General features: G+C 48.3%; 2 protein-coding genes across 5 annotated transcripts in view; one reads left to right on the top strand and one right to left on the bottom strand.

The window, feature by feature from the left end:
* Positions 1–10,016, top strand: part of TPD52L1 (TPD52 like 1) — a 32,957-nt gene extending 22,941 nt beyond the window's left edge. Inside the window, exons 4-7 of one of the 4 annotated variants that reach the window (XM_054393095.1) lie at positions 2,222–2,236; positions 5,792–5,830; positions 8,433–8,493; positions 9,885–10,016. In XM_054393095.1, coding sequence (XP_054249070.1) covers positions 2,222–2,236; positions 5,792–5,830; positions 8,433–8,493; positions 9,885–10,016 — 247 coding nt within the window. Of the gene's footprint in view, positions 1–2,221; positions 2,237–5,784; positions 5,835–8,432; positions 8,494–9,884 lie in introns of those variants that run through there. The other 3 variants (XM_054393098.1, XM_054393096.1, XM_054393099.1) reach the window with 3 other exon arrangements.
* Positions 10,017–13,437: 3,421 nt separating this feature from the next.
* Positions 13,438–23,190, bottom strand: HDDC2 (HD domain containing 2). The gene is made up of 6 exons (XM_054393160.1): positions 23,128–23,190; positions 22,083–22,204; positions 20,702–20,804; positions 16,589–16,657; positions 15,116–15,254; positions 13,438–13,532 (listed from the first exon to the last, which is right to left on the bottom strand). Exons 1-6 carry the CDS (start codon positions 23,188–23,190, stop codon positions 13,438–13,440), a joined length of 591 nt encoding a protein of 196 aa, XP_054249135.1.
* Positions 23,191–24,409: the final 1,219 nt, after the last annotated feature.

Genomic DNA, 24,409 nt, shown 5'->3' with positions numbered 1-24,409 from the left:
GGCAGCTGAGGGTGCCCCTCAGAGATGGCAGGAATCTGTGAAGAAGGTGGTCCCAGAGGGGTGGGGGAAGGCAAAGTTCATCCCTCTGGAAAGGGGCAAGGGAAGTTCAGGGAAATGCAAAGCAGATAGTGGAGGGATGCATTAACCTGTCCTTTTCTAGGCAGCTAGAAGGTAGGATGATAGCAAAAACATTAAAGGGTTTGTCAGGGACAATGACCTTGAACTGTGACAGCATCTGTCATAGAGAACAGAGAGGAAGCAGGAGAGGTGATAGAGCTTGGCTATAAGGCTGCCCATGCTGTTTCCACTAGAGAAATGCAGTTTGGGTGTTGCTGCTCTTGCAGGAAGAGAGGGCATGGGGAGCTGAAAATTGCATACGAAGAGTGTCTCAGCAGCTCACAGCAAGGCAGGATTCTGCAGGCATCTGTCCTGAGTCTGTTGCTCTTCAGCATTTTCATTCCTGGTTTAGATGAGGGCATGGTGTGTACATTTAAACCCCCCAGATGACTGCAGTGGGAGGGAGTGCAAGCACTTTAGACACCAGGATTAGAATTCAAAATTATTTTAAATGCTAACACCCAGCCTGGGAGAGTGTAAGATGCTTTACTGACAGATGGGGGGGGGGGGGGGGGAAACCCAAAAGCTGAGATGGGGAGCTCTGACCAGCCAGCTGGGCAGTGGCTTTGCAGATAAAGGCCTAGCAAGTGCTGGGCTGGTGGCTCACAAATGCACACAGGCTGTTTCTGAAGGCTGTGAAATTGGAGGCTTTTAGAAGCAGGAGCTTTTTAGAGGCAGGTGAGGCCAGTATCTGTTGGAGGTGGCTCAGGTGTAATTAATCTGTTTTTAGTGCTGTGGGAGTTGACTTCTGCTGTGCCTTTTGTTGTGGTGGTGGTGGAGGAGTTTTTGCACAGCCTGTTGATGTGCATTTCCAGGATTTCTGTGTTCTGGGCAGACAGAATTGTTGCTGAACTCACTGGGAGCTGAACTCCTGGAAATGCTCTATTTGTCTTACCCAAAACTACCATTCCTAAACCTCTCTGTCTCTGATGCCCCTTATAAAGGAAATAGTAATACTGCCTTGCAATTCCCCAAGCCTTTCTTTTGGGTGATGGGTGAAACAGTTGTTTTCTCTGATGTCTACTGACACTTGCCCCTTGATTTGTGCTATTTTAGAGCTCTGCAGTGACACAGATTTCCTTATGTGGCTCTACATGAGTCTGTATTAGCATGGAGAAGGGGTGGCTGTTCCTGGGAGTCAGCTGGTGGCTGTCTATGGCAACCAAAGATGGTTGAGGGAGAAATGGGCTGTGGAGAGAGCTCCATGAATGTTTAAGACCACCCCATTGTAGGGGAGGATGAGCCCTGTAAAACAGCCCTGAAGGTATCCATGCTTTCCTTCAGAGTATTAGGCAGTAAATAATGCATCACACCACACACTGACAAAAGGATGTGAAAAATAATTATTGAGATGTTCATGAAGTGTGCACCATCTATCTGGCTCCCTGCAGGAGGCAGGTGCTGCCTTGAAGTGGCCTGTAATTAAAGACTACATCAGGAACACACAGATGAAGGAGAGGCTGCCTGCCTCATTCCTCAGCTTCAGAACCTTAATGACACCCTTTGAATATTGACTATCAATGTGTCTCTCCCAGTCCCACTGCCTTCATTACCTTGCTTGTGAGCTGGAAAACAGAGTCCAAGTGTTTCAAGTATTGTTTTGAACAAGAAAGTAGTTTTCTACAAAATGCCATTTTAACAATTAAAAGCCTTTTTTTCTTTTTTTCCCCCCCCATAACCTTCTCAATTGAGAAATGATTAAGAAGTCCAGAGGGGGGGAAAGACATTTGCTGCTGCTGTACAATTTCAGTTCACCTCTGCTTTTTCTTGAGTGAGATCAAGGTAAGATTTGGGGAGGGAAAGCAGTTACCACTGCCAAAATCTGATCTTAGGAGGAGAACACACAAGTTTAGCAACCCAAACTTTCATTCTTTGTGGCACACAGAGCAGGTGACTGCATAGTGGAGGAGTCTGTGATACTTTTTCCTTTGAAGGAATCTCAGCTGAGCCACGTTCTAAGTTTGAATTCCAGCACCAGGATTTGAATGGAAATGATTTTGGTTTTCTCCTCAGGCATTTTGACTTGCCCCAGCTATGTTATGTGGTTGTTACAATTTCATGACACTTTTTAACTTGCTGTTCTTCCTTTGTGCATCCACCCCAGATCACATTCAATTGGGTAAGACACCTTAAATCTCCTTGAATGCTGCCTGTGTGTGTGACAGGATGTGTTTGGGGGGCTGGAATGCAGTGACCTCTTTCAGCATTGTTGTGTATGACAACAGCATTATGCTGCTTAAACTGCAGTGCCTCGCTTCTACAGCATGTTGAGTATAATGTGAAGAGGACTGAGTGGCCAGACTGTGTCTGCCTTGCTCTTAAGCAGACCAGTCTCAAATTCAAACGATGAACACATCCGAAAGGTGTGTTGCTCGTGGGGAAAACCTCTTTGTGTGTATTCCCATCCTGTCAGCCATCTTTTTCAGTCAGAGATGGGAACATAAACCACAAAATGCTCAGTGAAGATCCTCTTCAGCCAGCAGAGTTCTGTAAAGATTGTGTCAAGTATTTAATTGCCTCCTCTTCACTAAAGCAGCCACTGTATTGCTCAGGAAGTGCACCTGGTGGCTGTCTGAGAGTCTTGACTCTTGGGGAAGTTTCCAAGAGTAGCCCAAGTTCTTGACATGCTTAAAGGGGTTCTTCAGAACATAGTTTTACCAATTCAGTGAAGCATTTCAGTGTGTGGTGAGTTATAAAATAATTGTTTGTGTGCTGAAAGATTCTCTGAGTGGCCTGGCTTTGTGTCAGCTCACCCAGCAGAGGGGCTGAGCAGCCCTGAATCTCCTGCTCTGGTCTTGGAGCACCACCAGTGCACAGAACAGCTCAAGGACAAATTTTCAGCTAAGAGGTCCTAACAGAGACTCTTACTACACTGAGAACTTCCAAGTGGGGCTAAACTGCCCTTCCTGCCTTACCGTGGCATAAACCCAATGTTCAGTGACCTTTGTCATGAAGGGTCTCTGCCTCTGCACTGATCACCAGCACAGATAGGTATGGCTTTAAAAAAGCTGAATGGTTTAGGCTTCTAGTAAAAGATGATGTGGTGGCAGGAATGGCTTAGGCTGGAAGGGACCTCAGAGATCATCTACTCCAACCTCCCCTCCATGTGACTCAGCTGCTCAAGGCCTCATCTAACCCAGCCTTGAACAACCCTGGGGAAGAGGTATCCATAACCCTCCCTGGGCAGGCTGTTGTGCAGGAGCCTACCCAAGCTGGGGACCTCTGACTGAAGAAAGCTCCTGCTTGGGCAGCCTGTTGTGCAGGAGCCTACCCAAGCTGGGACCTCTGACTGAAGAAAGCTCCTGCTTGGACAGCCTGTTGTGCAGGAGCCTACCCAAGCTGGGACCTCTGACTGAAGAAAGCTCCTGCTTGGGCAGCCTGTTGTGCAGGAGCCTACACAAACTGGGGACCTCTGACTGAAGAAAGCTCCTGCTTGGGCAGCCTGTTGTGCAGGAGCCTACACAAACTGGGGACCTCTGACTGAAGAAAGCTCCTGCTTGGGCAGCCTGTTGTGCAGGAGCCTACACAAACTGGGGACCTCTGACTGAAGAAAGCTCCTGCTTGGGCAGCCTGTTGTGCAGGAGCCTACACAAACTGGGGACCTCTGACTGAAGAAAGCTCCTGCTTGGGCAGCCTGTTGTGCAGGAGCCTACACAAACTGGGGACCTCTGACTGAAGAAAGCTCCTGCTTGGGCAGCCTGTTGTGCAGGAGCCTACACAAACTGGGGACCTCTGACTGAAGAAAGCTCCTGCTTGGGCAGCCTGTTGTGCAGGAGCCTACACAAACTGGGGACCTCTGACTGAAGAAAGCTCCTGCTTGGGCAGCCTGTTGTGCAGGAGCCTACACAAACTGGGGACCTCTGACTGAAGAAAGCTCCTGCTTGGGCAGCCTGTTGTGCAGGAGCCTACACAAACTGGGGACCTCTGACTGAAGAAAGCTCCTGCTTGGGCAGCCTGTTGTGCAGGAGCCTACACAAACTGGGGACCTCTGACTGAAGAAAGCTCCTGCTTGGGCAGCCTGTTGTGCAGGAGCCTACACAAACTGGGGACCTCTGACTGAAGAAAGCTCCTGCTTGGGCAGCCTGTTGTGCAGGAGCCTACACAAACTGGGGACCTCTGACTGAAGAAAGCTCCTGCTTGGGCAGCCTGTTGTGCAGGAGCCTACACAAACTGGGGACCTCTGACTGAAGAAAGCTCCTGCTTGGGCAGCCTGTTGTGCAGGAGCCTACACAAACTGGGGACCTCTGACTGAAGAAAGCTCCTGCTTGGGCAGCCTGTTGTGCAGGAGCCTACACAAACTGGGGACCTCTGACTGAAGAAAGCTCCTGCTTGGGCAGCCTGTTGTGCAGGAGCCTACACAAACTGGGGACCTCTGACTGAAGAAAGCTCCTGCTTGGCAGCCTGTTGTGCAGGAGCCTACACAAACTGGGGACCTCTGACTGAAGAAAGCTCCTGCTTGGGCAGCCTGTTGTGCAGGAGCCTACACAAACTGGGGACCTCTGACTGAAGAAAGCTCCTGCTTGGGCAGCCTGTTGTGCAGGAGCCTACACAAACTGGGGACCTCTGACTGAAGAAAGCTCCTGCTTGGGCAGCCTGTTGTGCAGGAGCCTACACAAACTGGGGACCTCTGACTGAAGAAAGCTCCGCTGCCTTGTGAGAGCCCAATGGGGACTGAGAAAGCTCCTGCTTGGGCAGCCTGTTGTGCAGGAGCCTACACAAACTGGGGACCTCTGACTGAAGAAAGCTCCTGCTTGGGCAGCCTGTTGTGCAGGAGCCTACCCAAGCTGGGACCTCTGACTGAAGAAAGCTCCTGCTTGGGCAGCCTCTTGTGCAGGAGCCTACACAAACTGGGGACCTCTGACTGAAGAAAGCTCCTGCTTGGGCAGCCTCTTGTGCAGGAGCCTACCCAAGCTGGGGCCAGCACTGGCTGTTTGGACTGTGCATGCTGTACCTGCAGCAGAGGCAAGTGCCTGCTTACCTACTGCCTGGAGCCAGCTCTGCCTGTGCTCCCAAACCTGAGGTGTCCTGCCCATCCTCTATCCCTGTGGAACGTGGAACCTCTCTTCTTCTGCCATATATTGCATGTCTCTGCAGGTAGTAGGGCTCTGTGTCATTTACATACTCCCAGGAGTTGGTTCTCTCCACTTCTTTGAGCCCTATTAAATTGCTGATCACATGAGAATGCGTGGTGGTAGGATCTTCAGTGCTGCAAGTGGGGAAGTTTAGGCTGGAGGTGAGGAGAAAGTTCTTCACAGAAAGAGTAACTGGCCATGGGATGTGCTGCCCAGGGAGGTGGTGGAGTCACCATCCCTGGAGGTGTTCCACAAAAGCTTGGATGTGGCACTAGGAGCCATGGTTTAGTTGTCAGGTGGTGTTAGGTAGTAGGTTGGACTTGATGATCTCTGAGGCCTTTTCCAACCTGGCTGATTCTGTGAAGTGAGCTGGAATTCACAGGTGAGTTTCATGAGCCGTTGCCTCCAGGAGAGGAAGAATACCTAAAAAAAAAAACCAAACCCACAACTATGTTTTTTTATTTTAAAGGTAATACAAGGTTTTTAAACCTCAGTAATTTCAGGGGTTTTAAACGTTAATGTAAAAATGTTTTTTCTGTAATAATCACGTTGCAAGCTGGATTTTACAGCTCTGTTTCTTCTCTTCTGCTTTCACCCCACAGTTACTCCATTCGCCATTCCATAAGCATGCCTGCAATGAGGTAATCTGCTCCCCATGTTGTGTGTGTTGTGGGGATGGTCAGAGGGGGGATTTGCAGGCTTTGGTCCTGAGCCTGCAGTTGTTAGCTGGATGAACAGTCCCACTTCCATCATTAAGGCAGTTCATGTAGATGATTCCCACAGGACATGCCAGCTGTGGGGTTTTCCTTTTAATTGTATTAAGTCCTTAATCCCTTTGAGTACATGAAGCTATTCTGAGATGTGTTTAGGTAGTTGATTGTCACCAGGTTTCCATTCCTGAATCTGAAATTCAGTTGTTGTGCTGTCTCTAGAACATCATCCAAAGCCCATTAATGTCAGAGATGCTTTCTACTCCTGCATGCTTTGGATCATGCCCCTGCGGAGGGATTTTATGAGTGCTTTCATATTTTAATGGCCATAATCATGCTTTACTTGACTGCAGCCAAATATTGATGTCTGTTCAAGTAAAGCTCCATCTGGTTCCAATAAATTTAGGATCCAGCTTTCTTTTTTACCCCCTTGGCCTCTAAATATATGACTATCTCCATTCCCTGCCAAGCATGTGGGGAAGACAAATGTCCTCACTGTGTGATGGATGCTAATTCATTCAGCTTCAGCAGGTGAGCACTGAGCAATGGCACCTATGGGTCAAATGGGAGGCATAAAACTCAATTTCTCTCTCCTTTTGACTCTTCTTGCCCTATGAAAACTTTGTCACCTACTGAACAGAAACCAAAAGTAAATCTGTATTATTTTTTCCAGCTGGCTTCTGTTTGCCCTTCCCTTACCTTAGGGTCAGTTTAATTTAACCTGATGAGGGATAGGATGTAAATGTATGTACAGAAATTTCCATCATGGGTGCTCCTGGTGAGTTCCCAGAATGTGCAAAGAGGAGGAACTGGAACACTGAAGTTTTAGCAGCCATTGGCCTCTTTGCTTTGCAGAAGCAGGCCCTGGCTCCTGCATGTGTTTGCCTTTCACCAAGGCAGACCCAGAGGCACGGGTACCTGCCAGGGTGTAAAGTGGTTCTGCCTCACTGTGCCACTGTGAGGAATTTCTGTTGTGGTTCAAGATCCCTGTTATGTTTTATTCCTGCGTGTTGTGTTTTGATGCATCCTGTTGGCCATGTTGCTGGGAAGGACCTTGCACTTTCACTGGTAGTAGTGCTAGATCCATAAACTCTTTCTGGCTATAACACAATAGACAGGCTGGTGGAAAAAAAAAATAAAAGAAAGAAAAAAACCTAACTACTCACAAACTGCTTGACTCTACTGCACTGGGCTTGGAGTGGCCCTGTCACTGCTTTGTTTCTTCTGGTAAAGAAAGTACAGCTGGACAAGAGTTTCTGAGCTGCAGAGCCCTCACTAATAACGAAGCACAAAGCAGGCTAGAACTGAGCTCTCAGCCTTCAAGCCAGGAGGAGAGAACCTGAAGGTCCTCTTTACCCCTTGGAGATCAGCACAAATCCTTTGTGCTGGCTGAACTGCTAGAAGAGGAGACAAGGGTTGGTTATTCCCTTCAGCCTGCCTGTTTTGTAGCCTGTTTCTGCCTGCACAGGGTAGGGATGAGCTGCTGTGAAAAGACATTGAGAGCCAAGGCATTCATCCAAGCAACTGAGGGGCAACCTGAGTATAGCTCTCCATGGGAAACCACGTTCTCACTGTACAACAGAACATGCAGGATACTCCTACTATTCTGTGGCAGATGTTAGTTGTGGTCAGGATGCTCTGTGTGCAGCAGGAAATGTAAAACCAAACCAAAACAAAACAAAAAAACACAACAACAACAAAAAACCACAAACAAAAAAATGCATTTAAAATGAGGGAGAAGCTGTTTCAAATTTTGGCAAGAGGAAGATGGGCCAAGATTGCCAGGCAAGCCAGCAAAACAGACACATTATGTGCTTTGGGAAGGAAAATCACAGCTGTTGCCTTTTTTTTTTTTTCCTTTTTTAAAATTTATTTATGTCCAGCTTACAGTTTTCCTGAAACCAAGGTTGTGTTCTGTCCTGCAGGGAGGGGAAGGCAGAGGAAAGCTTAACTTTGTCAGAAGGGCACCCTAGGAACACAATCTTCTTAATGCCTTTGCAAGCAGCAGGCTACACCTGCAGGCACAAAACCATGGAGCTGGGCAGTCAGGATTCCTCAAAGTTATTTGGGAGACCCTTCCTACATCATTCTACTCTCCTTCACCCTAGCCTCAGGACATCAAACTGCCATCTTTTTGATGCTGTAGATGATGAACTTGCTCAGCAGCTGAAAGGGAAAATGCATTTCTTTCCAGCAGCACCACAGATGAGTCAAACCATCCAAGTGCAGCAGTGCAGTTGGTGCTGTCTGGCTGTTCTGAGAACAGGCTCGAGGTAGGGGGGCAGGGAGGCCAGTCCCTGCTTGGGCTCAATTCTGAGGCAGGTCCTGCTTTTGCTCAACAGCACTCACTGATTTACCCCAATTGGGTTTGAGTGGCAGTGACTGTTCACAGCTCAGTCTGAAGCCCTATGCTGCCAGCCAGCCTCCTCTCTGCCCCAGCACTGCTGCCTGGGAAGAGCTCATCAGCCTCTGCTGTTACCTCATTATGCTTGCAACTGACTCTTCTTTTTCTCCAACTTTGTTGTTCTCCCAGGAATTCTCCAACATTCAAATCATTTGAGGAGAAGGTGGAGACCACTGTCACGAGCCTTAAGGTAAAGGTTAGACTGAGTTGTGTGGCTGTGCTTGTCAAAAGGTGACAGCTTAATTGTCCCTGTCATTTGTGCAAGAGACTGGTGCTATTCACTGCTCCATCAAGAATGTGATGGAACTGCAAGAGCAGTAATGGAGGAGGAAGACAGTGTGCAGAGGAATATTCTTTCTCTGCTTTGTTACTCAGAAGTGACTCCTGTTGTCTGTCAGAGTGGTCTCAGGAATGCCCAAACCAGGGCCATACTGAAACAGAAAGCAGAAACATCTCCTAAGGCTGGCAGTGCTGTGTAAGGCAGAACCATGTGGAGATGCAGGGTCAGAATCTGGAAGCAGTGTGTCCTGATGAGCTTTGTGCTGCTGTGTCCTACAGAGTGAACCTGAATCCTCAAGCTCCTCCTGTCAGTGCTGGAGATGTACTCACCAGGCCCCCCCTTCCCCACATGAAAATGCTGTGCAGTTTTGTGTGGCAGTATCTAAGCAGCTAGAAGTATCTAAAGGGAGACAACCTGCTGGGTTTGTTGTTTGGTTACTGTATTTTGAGAGCAGCTGTGTCACCCCTGCTGGCAGATGGGGCACTTGACTCTCAAAAGCAACCTGTTCATTTCTATGCTCTCAACCGAAGAAACAGACACCAGAGGGAGTTAATCCTGTAAAGAACTGCACTAACTTTAGTGGTAGGAGCTGAGATCCTGCTTGGTATCTATTTAGGGACTGGTCCCTTTAAGCATAGGCTAAATGCCACTGGCAGGTTTTCTATCTGCAGCCTAGGAGTTTAGGACTTGGGGGAGGAAAGGGCTTGCTTTATTTGACTGTTTTCATGCTTTTGTTTTAAGAGAATCACAGAGTTGTCAGGGTTGGAAGGGACCCCAAGGGTCATCTAGCTCCAAGCCCCTTGCCATGGGCAGGGACACCCTCCACTAGATCAGGTTGCCCAGAGCCACATCCAGCCTGGCCTTAAAAACATTCAGGGATGAGGCTTCCACCACCTCCCTGGGCAACCTCTTCCAGTGTCTCACCACCCTTATGATGAAGAACTTTTTCCTGATGTCTAATCTAACTCTCCCTTTCTCTAGCTTGGATCCATTCCCCCCAGTCCCATCATTACCTGACACCCTAAAAAGTCCCTCCCCAGCTTTCTTGTAGCCCCCTTCAGATACTGGAAGGCCACAAGAAGGTCTCCTCAGAGCCTTCTCTTCTCCAAACCAAACTAAGCCCAACTCTCTCAGCCTGCTCTCATAGGAGAGGAGCTCCAGCCCCGCATGTTCTCTGCCTGCTCAGAACAGCTCCCAGCCCTCCGTGGCCATGGGGTGGAATGCAAACAGCCCTCACTGCAGTGTGAGCTGAGTTCTCTCTGGGAACACTGCACTGTTCCCTTCTGTCTGCTTTGTTTCAGACCAAGGTTGGTGGGACAAGCCACACAGGGGGCAGCTTTGAAGAAGTTCTCAGCTCGACAGCCCACGCCAGCGCTCAGAGCTCTCTTGCTGGCACCCGACTCCCTGAGAGCGAGGAAGAGCTTCAGTGTTAAAGCTCAGGCCCTCCTGAGCCTCCTGCCTCTCTTCAGGGACTTGCCCAGCCAGTGATTTTTTGAGACCTGCCTCGCCACCCAACTTGTGCAACAAGGTTTTGTCAGCTTTGGAAAACTGCCTCCCTGGCCTTGTGCTGGAGAAACTCTTCCTCTCTCTGTATTTTGGATGGGCCAATTATCATCAGGTATTTTGTACACCACCCTCAAGCCATTGACTTAGAATGCTCTAAATTCTATGTGAAGTGACCAAAATAGTTTCCATTTTCATCTGACTTCCCTCCAACTATCTCCTAGCCTCTGTTTCTTATTTTACTCTTTTCTGTCTGTTGGTTTCCAACTCCCTTCTCAGTGCCACATCAGACAGATGGACCTAGAGCTGTGCAAAGACTTTTACTGCCAGCAGTAGGCCATGCACCAGCTGTCCCCCAGCCATACCAGCTGCCCTTTGCTCAGGAGTGTCTGTACACAAGCTAGTTCCTAACAGAATCAAAATCACTTAGTCACAAAAAGCTTTTTCTCCTTTGCTGGCAGAGTCTGGCACTGCCCTCCACCCATTAAGAAGGACAGGAAGAGACACTCAGTTATATAGAAACTGATCACAGCTGCTCAATTAAGAGGATTATTGCAGCTGGAAAAGCTGCAGTTTAGGGAATGTTCCATTGCTTGTTCTCTGTGGACTTGATAAGTCTTGACAATGTGAGTTAATTACAAAAGGAAGTGGAGTGGAGGGAACCTCCAATATTTTTGCCTCCATATGCTCCCCTCAGGAATAAGGGGAGGGGTATTGGTAAGCCTCATTCAAGACACAGCCTTAAGTGCAAGAACACAAACCTAGCCACTAGCTTAAGATGTGCCCTAGGTTAGAGAGCCTTCAGCCCACATCCCAGAGCTGCTTGCAACCCCCCCCCTTACCTCACACACACCCCATGAGGCACTCCATGTTTGGTGTCAAGCTTCACTGTGCTTCCCTCCAGGACCTAACTCCACCAATTGCATCCCACCTGCTTCATCACCAGAGCCAGTCCTCTCCCAGCTTTGATGCAGCATGGCTTCTTGCACCCTTTGAACAGCTGCTCTACTCTTAGAGCAGCACCTCTGTGACAGCAGGTGTCAGTCTGTGTTACTCAAGTTGGGCACAACTTGATCAATAACCAAGATGGAAACCAGGCTGGCTGCTTTTCTTGAGCATAAAGCCAAAGCTTCAACCTAGTGTTAGTGACTTTGGTGTTAACAGAATGCTTAAAATCTTGTGAGAAAACTTGGCTTTAAGTGATTTCCTTCCTGTTGTGCTTTTGTTAAGACTTTTTACAGAGCTGGAAGCCCTTTTGTAACATCCTACTGGACATGAGTTAACCTTTGGACGTTTCTGTACAATGCCTCTGGTGATTTTTAGCATGGAAGCAAATCTCATTAGGGTTTGTTTGGTTTTTTTCAGCACAGTTTTCTTGTGACAGTTTGCTAGTTTGTTTGATGTGGTTTTGTGCATAAATGTGAATTTATTTAAATAAAGAAGATATCAATAGTCAATTTAGCTTGTGTAAAGGGAGGTTATTGATATTCTTACTAAAATAAATTTCTCTTGCTCTTTTACACCTTGTGATGTTTTAGTTTGAATTGTGTGGCTTTAGCAGCATTACTGCACATCTCTCAACCTTGCTGTGTCACAGCAGAGTTTCAAGGTGAATTGCAAAGACCATGCTCTGCCACTTCTAGAGTTTTTAAAACCTGTTCATAGAATCATAGAATGATCCAGGCCAGAAGAGACCCTCAAAGGTCATCCAGTCTGACTTCCCTGCAGTCAGCAGGGACATCCCCAGCTAGAGCAGGCTGCCCAGGGCCACATTGAGCCTCACCTTGAATATTTCCAGGCAAGGAGTCTCAACCACTTCCCTGTTCCCTCTGGATCTGAAATTCCCCCAGGTTTTGAAAACGATAAGGTTCAAAGGAGAAAAATAAATGAAGCAGGTTCAGTAAAAGTGAACCATGTGGCAAACATCATCTAGGTTTAAAACTATTGGTTTTAAACTGCTCCTGGGCTGTGGCACTTAAGGACATGGCTTAGTGGTCTTGCCCAGGACTTGGCAGTGCTGGGCTGAGGGCTGGACTTGATCTTGGAGGTCTTTTCTGACTGGAACAGTTCTGCCTTTAAAGGGGATAACAAATTTACTTCCATGCTGCCTCCTCTGCCATGGCACTGAAGATAGAAAAGCTTACTCCAAGTGCAAACTTTCCTTACCTGGCAATTGTGACATTGCCCTGGTGCCCCCCAGCTGCACACAGGACCCAACAGCCACTCCCCTCATTATGGCATTTACTACCATGCCTCTGCTTTCTTCACAACCAGACTTACACCTGCATTATTGCCACCAAAAGCTGTCCCTGACAGCAGAATCAGCACCAGTGGGGAACAGTACGAACAGGAGACAGTCAGTATTCCATAACCCACAGAATTGTTTTGGTTGGAAAAGACCTCTAAGATCATGGAGTCCAACCATCAACCCACCACCACCATGGCCATCAAACCATGTCCCAAAGTGCCATGGCCACACATTTCATGAACACCTCCAGGGATGGTGACTCCACCTCCTCCCTGGGCAGCCTGGTCACTCTTTCAGGAAAGGAATCTTTCCTGATACCCAACCTAAACCTCCCTTACTGCAGCTTGAGGCCATCTCCTCTCCTTCTATCACCTGATAGCAGGGAGAATAGGCCAACTACAACCTCCTTTTATGTAGTTGTAGACAGCAGTGAGGCCTCCTGCACAAGCCAGCCTCAGCTGTTGTGTGATTCTGTTCCCTCTGCAGCCAGTCAGGGCTGAGGAGGACTCAGGAATGGTGGCTCTAGGGAAATGCCAGCACCATCCCCTCACACAATGGGTGCCTAAGCTGCAAGAAACAATAAACACAAATAATGGAAGAGATGATGAGCAGTTTTATCCACCATCTCTTCTTAAGGCTTATGCATCCCCCACACGTGGGTCTCTCAAGAGCTTCTAGAGAGATGTGCTCTTTGCTCTCACTTCTGTGTAGCAGAGTGAACTGCCACTAACCCACCTGATGCAGAAGGTGCTTAAACCCACTCCCAGAGCAGCCTGCCTGTCCCAGCTCTTCAGGAACAGCTTCAACTGCAATCAGCTGATTTTTAAACTTACCTGAATTTCCCCAGTGGAGAATCTGTTTGGAATCAAGACTGCATCAATCAGAGAATAATTTAAAAAAGAAAAAAAAAAAAAAAGAAAACAAACAGACTTTAAAACCTGGTCCTTGACATAACCTCAGCTCTGGCAGGTTAACTGTTCCAGGTGCTCCTTGGATTTTTCAGCAGTGAATGCAGAGACAAAAATCCATCTTGCTGGCAGAATTAGTGCTGTTAGGGGATAAAAAATGATGCACAGAATAGAAACCATCTGTTTATTACCACCTCAGGACTGGGGGGGAGATGTAGCAGCTATTTTCTTGTTCCTTTCTGTATTAATCAGAGCTACAAGATGGAGTATTTCTGGGTGAACAAACTTTCCTGCAAAACAGAAGAAAAAGAGAGTCAATTAAAAATGCTCTTATTTTCCTGTGTGTGAAGGGTTAGCAGTGAAACATTAGCAGTGGTGTTGCTTTAGGCTCAAATGCCAAATTAGGCTTTTAAGGGGAGAGTTTTTTTACTCAAACTATGGAATAACTAGTTGTAAGAGAAATAGCTACAGCTATTCCCCCCCCAGTCTTGTATTTCATGCTCTATTAAGACACTTAAGAGCTGAAAAAGGAGGCACCCTGACCAGGACAGTCCTCTGCTAGGTATCTTGCTGCAAGAAACCACCCCCAGCTCAGGTTACTGAGTTCTAGTCAGAGGGCAAAATGTCAGTAAATGAAGCATTCCAGCTCTGCTAACGTTGCCCCTTTCCCCCTAATCAAATCATTGCATCTTTCAGAGAGCTTATTGCTGCTCTGAGGATTCATCCAAGTATAAATGGGACTTGTCAGGGACTTGGCTGGTGAATGCTGATCCTCCCCCTGAGTTTGCCTGTCTACTTCCCCAGATAGGAAGACCTGGAGTCACACTCCTCTTCTGGTATTCATCTCCCTCCCTAAAATAATAAAGACTAACATTTAATCTACTTTTCCTTTCAACTATCAATTTCTTTTAGAAAGGATTAAAAAGCAGTAGAGAAAAAAATGTAATACATTTTACACTGACATTTTATTTACATTTGACATTTACACTTTCCCAAGGGCTTGTAGTGACAGGACAAGGGGCAATACCTTTGAGCTGGAAGAAGGGAGATTGAGACTGGAGATCAGGAAGAAATTCTTTCCAGTGAGGGTGGTGAGACACTGGAACAGGTTGCCCAGGGGAGGTTGTGGATGTCCCCTCCCTGGAGGTGTTCAAGGCCAGGTTGGATGAGGCCCTGAGCAACCTGGGCTGGTGGGAGGTGTCCTTAACCATGGCAGAGGGTTGGAACTGGATGACCTTTAAGGTCCCTTCCAACTCAAACCATTCTAGGAGTTTATGACTTTGCACCTAAACGTTTCATTGAGTTAGCTCTCACATCTACCTTGTGCAGGTCACACAAGTTCACAGCTCAGGTAGGAATGAGAGATTCTACTTCACTGGCTCATGAAACACTAACAAGGTAGAAACAAGCTGCTGTCAGAGCATGGGTGAAGATTGAAGCCTCCTTTACACCCCCTCTGATGTTACAGGCAGTTCCTTAAACACATGCAGGAGTCATGCAAGCAGGTCCTCTAGGTAGGTAAAAAGTGATGTGAAAGGAATTTGGCAGAAATGGAATTCAGGTTCAGTTCCTACAGATAACTGTCAGCCATTTCCACACTGCAGTAACTTTCCCAAGCCAATCTTTTAGGCTACTTGAGCAATGAGTAAAATAACCACTTCTCACTTGCTCTGCATGTCTGTCAGGTTGAAGAAAGAAAAGAAAAAAGCTATTTGTACATTTCATTTATGAAAGAAAAGAGCCCAAAATAACTACTTCTCACTTGCTCTGCATGTCTGTCAGGTTAAAAAAAAAAAAAAAAAAAAAAAAAAAGAATCTATTTGTACATTTCATTTATGAAAGCAAGAGCCCAAAAGAAGCCCAAATGTCCTACCAGCAGTTGAGTCATAGAAGTCCTGGAGCCTGCCGGGTGTGTTTTCCAACTCTTCATACTCAAATGCTTGCAGGATCATCTCACACTGATCCAACTGTTTTACAAACTTGGCTTCTGCAGTGTGCTGGTTTTCATATTCCTGAAGAGATTTGCAGTTATTAGAAGGGAAAAAAAAAAAAATCTATTATTCTGAAGCAGAATATCAGGAGCTAGAATTTTCTTCCTTAGCAGAAGCCACTGCAAAAATATTCATGACAGTTAGGTCTGTCACTGCTGCTCAGCAGAACACTTGAAGTAACTGTGCCAAACTTCTGTTAAATGTAATAAGACTGAAGAACACAATTCTGTACCTCCAAACATGCCAAGTGTTTGGGCTGAATCAGGGATGAGGTGGAGACCACCTTACCTGATACCCACAGTAACCAATAGGTTCCATTTAATGTTTTCTGCCTCAAGACCCCCCTCAGGCCTGGCTAAGGCTCTGAAGGACCCAGTGTGTGCCTGTGCACTACCATTGGTTATCTTTAAGACCTCTTCTGCACTTTTCTCCACCACTTGCTGGTTTCGTAAGGAGTTGTTCTTTACATTTCTCCTGTCACTCCTCCTTAATCTCCTTGGTCTAATCTGTCTGAGCTGCTTATGTCTTTATGTCTCTCCTAAGGGAGAGGGAGGGGAGTCATTGAGGGGTTTTCCCCCATGCAGACTTTAAGTCCTTTAATCTCTCTGCTATCTTTTCCCTCTCTCCAGTCATCATCAGCATGCATTTGTGAGTCATTCACATTTCTAGTCAGCCTGAACAATTGTGCTGTCATCTGCTTCCAGTCATGGCTGTGGACAGCTTTGCTATTTCATTTTCTCTTTTCAAAATCTGCTGTGTTGTATCTGATGTCTCACCAGCTGGTCTTTTCCTGACTTCCACAACTAACCTCAGAAAAAGGCTTCTTTCTGCACAGGTTACCATCACCTTGATACTCTCAGCATATCCAACCCCATTCCTCATCATCACCAGCAATAATCAGACCAGAGGCTGAAGGACATGGTTTAGTGGTGACCTTGCAGTGCTGGGTGGAAGGTTGGACTGGATGATCTTGAAGGTCTCTTCCAAACAAAGATATTCTGTGATTCTCTGACAAACATTGGGCCCACCTGTGCTTTCAGATCCACACAACCCCTGGCACACAGCAGCTCTGCAGATGAGAGCAGCATGAGTGCAGGAAGAGCTTTTCCTACTGACCAAAAAACATGGCATCTGGTTCTGCATCTCCAGAAGACAACTGTGAGTGCAGGTGTCAGTCACAGAGGTAAGATCCTGGGTTGTAATTCCAGCACAGTGCTGCTCAGCTAAGTGTCAATTGTTTGACAATCCACTTATGCTGGAGGTCAAAATAAGAGATGACAGTTTCACAGGTACCCAGGGAAAGGACACTGAGCCACCCTGAATGTTAGCAAAGGATGTCAAGAATGCAAACTTACTTCCCAGAGTTCATAGATTTCTTTTCTGAGGTCCTCTGACAGAAGCTGAGCCAGCTGTTGCATAGCTGCCTGGTAAAAAGAAAAGCAAGAAAACAAAATCAAAAAGCCATTTCCATTTATCCTTTTTTTTTGAGCAAGCACATTTTTGTCATTATTATTATTTTAACAACAACTTCCTAGCAAGTTTGTAGGAACACACAGCACACAGTGTATTATGCTAAAATGCCTGTGTACATTAACCTGCCACAGAGACACTGGGACCACTCAGGGAAGAATCTTCTCTGGGAGCTGCTTACATAAATTGTTAGAAAACTCATCTTAAACACAGCCTGAAAGTGCACCTGATAGCTTCAAGAGTCCAAAAAGAAGCCCAGAACAAAACAGGCAAGTCAAAGGCCAGGGAGCTGCTGTCAATTACCAGCTCTGCCTTCCAAATTTATCTGGTGGAGGCAACATTTGAACTTCACAGGTTATAGGTGTAGCTTCAAAACACTAACTCCTAGCACTGACAAGCAGCTGCCCCTTCCCAGACACTCAGCTAGCAGCCTCTGACAGTGGGGCAGACAACACAACATAAGCCTTTAAACACCTCCAACTTTAAAAAGCAGAGAAAAAAAAAATAATCCCTGTAATGCCCTGCAGCAATAAAACAGTGCTCCCAGCCTCAGATACCATTTGTTCAACAACAACAATCTTGGTACAAGGTCTCTAACACAGCATCAAACTGAGGGTACAACCCACAAGCAGAAATTGCTCTGCATGCTCTTCATGCTCTCCCAGCTGAGCAGTCTCATTTCTGTGCTATTTCTGCTCTTTTCCTAGGATGCTAAGAGCTGCTTCTGAAACAGAGAAGATCACAGGCAAGGTGAAGGGTTTGTGCCACAGCTGTTTCTCTACTTCAAACACAGGATTTAGTTTCACAATATGGCTCAACTGAGCCAGCTGCTCCCCACCACTGAAGCACCAAGGTCTCATTTTTTTCCCACCTCCCTCCAGCTCTGGAGCCCATCAGATTTCAAAGTCAGCTGGCCAAAATGACTTTACCTCCCCAAAACCCCAACAAAACAACCCCAAACAAAACAAACAACAAACAAAACCCCAAACCAACTAAACAAACAAAACCAACCAACCAGAAAAAACACAACAAACTTTTATTTACTTTTTTTTTTTTTTTTTAAATCAAGTTCATTTCCTGCTGCTTTAGCCTTGGTGAGAAGGCTGATGGACTGCACAAGCAGCAAAAATGAGAACCAGCAAAAACATCAGCTGCAGAGCAAAGGGAATAAAAGCAGAATTCTGCAGCAGAAGCAGAATGTTGATAATTCAGCTCAAGCCACCTCAGGAAACTCTTACCCTTTGGTGTACTTTGACAACAAAGTATTTCAGGGTCAGCCTAAACCTTTCCTGCTTGACCCTCCTCCCCACAGCCGACTGCCAAGCCTTTACCAAGAGAAATGGGAGCAGAAGGAGCTGCAAATGCTTAATAAAACTTTTAAACTTATTTAGGCACCAAAATAACTTTTTCCTTGCCTAACTACAAATGAGAATTCCCTCTAGGCAAAGCTGAAGCCTGATCTTTAGTGATAAAACGACTTTTGGAGGCTTCTAGAAACGAGGGCTGGGGTTTGGGTTTTTTTTTTTTTTTCAGTGTAAGAACACACCAGAAGTACATTGTAAAAAAAAAAAAGAAACAGCAAAATTGCTGTGAAGATAACACTCCAAGAATGCTGAAAACATCTTGGGTCTTTAAAAATCCACTTTCTTAGCAAACAGCTTTCTCCTAGAGTTTGTCACAGCCCCCCTCCCCCCAACCCCAAGATTTAAATTGATAAAGCATAGAGGTGTGTGTGTGGGAAACAATCAGTGCAGGGTTTTGACAGCTCTCTTGAAGAACTAATTGCAGGCTCTGCAGAGCTTCTGAGGCAACACGTTGCCCTCTAGCTGTGGCTGGAGGAGAGCTTTACATGGTCCATGCTCTTCAAAGGATGCAACAAACCAGAAATGACAAACCAACAGTTTGGTTGGGGATGTACAAGGACAAAACTGTGTCCAGTTCTGGTGTCCCCATCATAAGAAGGACACAAAGGTGTTGGAGTGAGTCCAGAGGAGGCCACAAAGATGATCTAAGAGCTGGAGCACCTCTGCTATGAGGATAGGCTGAGGGTGCTCAGCCTGGAGAAGAGCAGACTCTGGGCCTTAGAGCTACCTTCCAAGACCTGAAGGGATCCTAGAGGAAGGCTGCAGAGGGACTTTTCATAAGGGTGTGTAGTGCTAGGACAAGGGGGAATGGTTTGAAGCTGAGGGAGAGGAGGTTTAGACTGGATCTTAGGAAGAAGCTCTTCAGTACAAAGGTGGTGAGACTCTGGAAGAGGTTGCCCAGGGAGGCTGTGAATGCCTTCTCCCTGGGGGTGTTCAAGGCCAAGTTGGATGAGGCCTTCCTTGAGCAGCCAAGTCTAGTTGTGAGGCATCCCTGCCCATGGCAGGTAGGTTGGGGTAGATGATCTCTGAGGTCCCTTCCAGCCTAAGCCATTCTAAGATTCTATGCTGCCTGAAAAAAGCAGACACCTGTGTCCAGAGTCCTGTGCAAATGACTGAAGTAAGATCTCTGCCACAACCAATCTGGCACCACACCAATGACCCACCATGAACCTCCTCCCTGCTCCCCCTCTCTGGTCAACATGACCAGTTCAGGCTACCAAAAATCCAGGTAGTTCAGGAACAAATGGCCAATGTAAAGATTATTTGAAAGGTTCTCCTTCCTCATTTTGTACTCAGTGATGTTACATGAACAATAGTCACAAGGAGTTGATGTGGGGCAGGCTGTGGATGGAGTCTACTTGGACTTCAGCGAGGCCTTTGACACCATCCCCCATGGCAAACCCCTGGCCAAGCTGTCAGCCCCTGGACTGGACAGGAGGACTCTGTGCTGGGTTAGGAACTGGCTGGAGGGCCAGGTCCAGGGAGTGGTGGTGAATGGTGCCACATCCAGCTGGCAGCCTGTCACTAGTGGTGGCCCCCAGGGATCAGTGCTGGGCTCCATCCTGTTCAATCTCTTTATTGATGATCTGGATGAGGGGATTGGGTCCATCATCAGTAAATTTGCAGATGAGTTAGGAGCAGGAGTTGATCCGTTAGAGGGTAGGAGGGCTCTGCAGAGGGACCTTGCCAGGCTGGTCAGATGGGCAGAGTCCAACAGCATGAGATTTAACACGTCTAAGTGCCAGGTTCTACACTTTGGCCACAACAACCCCATGCAGAGCTACAGGCTGGGGACAGAGTGGCTGGAGAGCAGCCAGGCAGAAAGGGCCTGGGGGTACTGGTTGACAGTAGGCTGAACAGGAGCCAGCAGTGTGCCCAGGTGTGCCCAGTGTGCCAATGGCATCCTGGCCTGGATCAGCAATAGTGTGGCCAGCAGGAGCAGGGAAGTCATCCTGCCCTGTGCTCAGCACTGGTTAGGCCACACCTTGAGTGCTGTGTCCAGTTCTGGGCCTCTCAGTTTAAGAAAGATGTTGAGATGCTGGAACATATCCAGAGAAGGGCAACGAAGCTGGGGAGGGGTCTGGAGCACAGCCCTGTGAGGAGAGGCTGAGGGAGCTGGGGGTGTTTAGCCTGGAGAAGAGGAGGCTCAGGGGTGACCTCATTGCTGTCTACAACTACCTGAAGGGAGGTTGTAGCCAGGAGGGGGTTGGTCTCTTCTCCCAGGCAACCAGCACCAGAACAAGAGGACACAGTCTCAAGCTGTGCCAGGGGAGGTTTGGGCTGGGTGTTAGGAAGAAATTCTTCCCTGAAAGAGAGGTTGGCCATTGGAATGTGCTGCCCAGGGAGGTGGTGGAGTCACCATCCCTGGAAGTGTTCAAAATAAGACTGGATGAGGAACTTAGTGCCATGGGTTAGTTGATCAGATGGTGTTGGGTGATAGGTTGGACTGGATGATCTCAAAGGTCTTTTCCAACCTGGTTAATTCTGTGATTAAAACTTTGGCTGTTTCTGGGCATATCTACCTAATGCCAGTGACAGCATTCTGTTGCTTAGGAAGGGTTCCTTTACTACCACCAGAACCTGAAAAACATGCAGAACACTTCACAGATGTGGCTTCACACCTTATGTCCATACCTCTTCTCTCCTGTGCTTCTCCTCTTTGGGGATATTATCTGCAGGAGCAATATCTCCAACGATGCATTCAGCCATATCATGAACCAAAGCTAATCGTATGCACCTGACCACAAACAAAGACAGAACAAGTAGGTTTTCAGCATGTTAAATTCCATTTTATTAATCATAAAGCCAAGACTCTGCACAGTTCATCCCCTTTGTCCATTTTACAAGGTTTTTTGGTGGGTTTTTTTTTGTTGTTGTTTTTTTTTTTTTTTTAATTCTACATAATTTTTCACTTCTTTGCTAAGCAGTGTCCATCTAGACAGGATCTCCATTCCTGATTTCTAGCTACTGCTGCTTCTAAATGCAAATGCAAGCATAAATACAGCTTGCACAAGAGCATAGCACTCAACAATAAAGCCCTTAGCTTTTATATGCTTGGCTTTTGGAGATTTTGTCATAAGCTGCTACATTCTACCCTTCACTTTAATGCTCCAACAGGTGGAAGGTAAGCTGATTGGAGCCATCCCAAATTCCATAGCTAATCTGACACTCATAGCTCTGTAGCTATGTCAGCCTGCAGCAGAATACTCAAAGATGCCTTCAATATTTTCCTCAGCTCCAGAAGGGAGATAGCAAGTAGGAGCCCATACTAGACTTGACCACTCATTCAACATTAATGCTGCCTTCTCCTCTGTGCTACAAGATTGCTGAGGCTCCTACTGCTGCTGAATGCTAAATCTGTCAAAATCCACATGGTGTATGGCTTTGCCCTTCCTGTTATTCCAAACTGTGTTTGAACTGTCTTCAGCTTCTTTACTTATGATGTGAGAGAAGGCCAGCTCAGAGCCTCTGCATTAATAACACCTCAGCACCTAGAATTCAGAAATAAACATTTTAAGCCCCTTTTGGTTCTCCAAGTAAATAGCACCCTACCCAAAGGATGGACAGAAAACATTGGGAGAAAGGACTTCAGACTCTCTCATTTGAGTTTTTAAAGCTCTTCCTCAGAACTGCAGCATTTTGTTTGTACCAGAACATAAAGGATGACTACCAGGAGGATGGAAACTCCCATTTTACAAGGAGTTACATGGAGAAGAGAAGGGTTAATAGGTACATGTTACTCCTGAGGAGATTCAAACTGGACTCCAGTAGAAAATTGTTCACCACAAGCACATTGGTAATAGCATTTCCCAAGGGAAGCAGTGGATTTCTCTACACTGGTCACTGTTAAGACTCAGCTTGCCAGGCTGCTGGGCCAGCTCCTTTCAACTACACCATCACCTAGAAAGGTTGGACCAGATGATCCTTGAGGTCCCTTCCAACCTGGCATTTGCCTGATTCTGTGGTTGCAGCTCTCCCGTTAACAGATGGTGATGACAACCACAGGCAACCTCACCTGTCCTTGTTGAGGCTCTTGTCTTCAGTCATCAGAGCCATGATGGCCATCCTGTACATGTGGTCGGACACACTCTCTGGCTTCGCCACCTTCCTGTACACCCAGCCCGTCCGCGGTACTCTCTGTGTGAGGAGTGTCACAGCAGTGCCAACCTTAGAACCTTGGTGTTTGAGGGACCTCATTTCACACACTACAGCAGAGATATTGCACCACCATGGCCTCCATGCTCCAGCGACTTTTCAGCTTGTGGGAAACACCTGCCTCAATGACCAGGCTCCCCTGAGGCTGTGATGCAATGTCTTTCAACTGCTGTTCACAGGCAAGCAAAATACACTGGCACTACCTGCACCACCATTAGCACCTCCAGCACCACCCTTGATACCTCCACCACCACCCTTAGCACCTCCAGCACCACCCTTGGCACTACTGGTACCATCCTAGGCACCACCATTAGCACTCCCAGCATCACCCTTAGCACCTCCAGCACCACCACCAGCACCTCCAGCACCACCATCAGCAGCACCACCACCATTAGCACTCCCAGCACCACCCTTAGCACCTCCAGCACCACCACCAGCAGCACCACCACCATTAGCACTCCCAGCACCACCCTTAGCACCTCCAGCACCACCATTAGCACTCCCAGCATCACCCTTAGCACCTCCAGCACCACCACCAGCATCTCCAGCACCACCACCACCACCACCACCACCATTAGCACTCCCAGCACCACCGGCTGGCTCCCTGCTTGGTCTCGGTGCTCACTCCGAAGCGCTGGGCTCACCCTCGCCCTCCCTACGCGGACACCTCCGTTTCCCGGCAGCACCGCAGCCCCGGGGCTGGCGGTGTGAGCTCCGCAGGCGCCATCGCACGCCGGCGCCCCGGCTCTCCGCCGGCACCACGCCGCAGCGGGCGGGCCGGCCGCCGCCATCCGTTGGAGCAGCCCGGAGAAGGCCGCAGGCGGACACGGCGCCTGCCCGCCAGCCTGCGGCCCCGGGCTCACCTTGAGCGGCCCCGGGCTCACCTTGAGCTGCCCCGGGCTCACCTTGAGCTGCCCCAGCAGCCGCAGGAAGGGCAGCAGGCCGCTGCCGCTCGCCCCCGCCGCCATCAGCCGACACAGCCTCCGCTTGGCCTTCCTTCTCCTGCCGGCCAGGGCGTCTGCGGCAGCGCTGGGCGGTGCCAGGGGAACGGAAAGCAGTGGTTGCCCGGGGCCATGCTCCCCGCCCCGGCAGCGAGCAGCGTGTGCACAGCCGAGGGGTCCCTGCTGCAGCGGGGAGGAGGAGGAGGAGGAGGAACTTCTGTAATTGAAGGGTGGCAGAGCTCTGGAGCAGGCTGCCCAGAGAGGTGGTGGAGTCTCCAGCCCCAGAGTCGTTCAAAACCTGCCTGGACACCACCCTGGGCAGCCTGCTCTAAGTGAACCTGCTCTGCGCAGGGCTTGGACTAAATGATCTTGAGGTCCCTTCCCACTGCTGCCATTCTGTGCTGCTGTGGGGGTGTGCAGACCTTGCTGGGGTCTCCAGCCTCCACCTACCTGGCCTCACAGAACTTCTGCAGCAGCCGGGGCCGGTCCTGGCCCCGCCGGTGCCGGAACCAGGTCTGCACCTTCCTGAGGGACAGGTGGCTCTGCTTGGCCAGGGAAAGCAACTCCTCCTGGAAAGAGAGCAGGGCAGAGTTGGTGCAGTGAAGGAGTAAAAACTACTTCTGAAGTGGTTGGAACTGAGTCGCGGGGTGCGGGTGGCAGGCGTGGGGCCAGGCCGTGCAGCGCTCAGGCTCCGCAGAACTTGATGGACAGTAAGCAGGGCTCGAGTGCAGTCTCGCCGCGGGGCCGTTTGCTCGCCGTGCGCGGCAGCTGCGCACACCGCGGGGGTGTTGCTGACCTCAGCTCTGCGCAGAGCCGGGCGGTGGTGACAGAGCTGGCCCTGCCTGTTTGCCATCTCACACAGTTGTACAAGCCCCAGTAACACCCCCCCTGCTTCTGCACGTCTGTTATTCGACTTCTCGAATGGTTTACAGCTTCACCTTCAATTAAAGCGTCCAGTCACTAGCAATAGGACGAGAGAGAATCATAGAATCAGTCAGGGTCCTGAAAAGTCCCTCCCCAGCTTTCTTGTAGCCCCCTTCAGATACTGGAAGGCCACAAGAAGGTCACCTCGGAGCTTTCTTTTCTCCAGACTGAACAGCCCCAGCTCCTTCAGTCTCTCCTCATAGCAGAGCAGCTCCAGCCCTCTGCTCACCCTGGTGGCCCTTCTCTGGACACCTTCCAGCATGTCCATAGCCCTCTTGTAATAGAGGCTCCAGAACTGGGTGCAGTACTCCAGGTGGGGTCT

This window comes from Indicator indicator, chromosome 27 (genome assembly GCF_027791375.1).
Source record: "Indicator indicator isolate 239-I01 chromosome 27, UM_Iind_1.1, whole genome shotgun sequence".
NCBI classification, from domain to species: Eukaryota; Metazoa; Chordata; class Aves; order Piciformes; family Indicatoridae; genus Indicator; species Indicator indicator.
Note: the sequence above shows the minus strand (reverse complement) of the source record. Positions and strands in the feature narration are given on the sequence as shown.

Excerpts from the sequence above, each read along its gene's own strand:
- HDDC2 (XM_054393160.1), bottom strand. The coding sequence starts at position 23,190 with ATGGCGGCGGGGGCGAGCGGCAGCGGCCTGCTGCCCTTCCTGCGGCTG. Across the intron at positions 20,805-22,082 it reads AAGAGCCTCAACAAGGACAG|GTGCATACGATTAGCTTTGG; the intron begins GTGAGGTTGCCT and ends GTTTGTGGTCAG. Across the intron at positions 16,658-20,701 it reads AGAAGCACAGGAGAGAAGAG|GCAGCTATGCAACAGCTGGC; the intron begins GTATGGACATAA and ends TCTTTTTACCAG.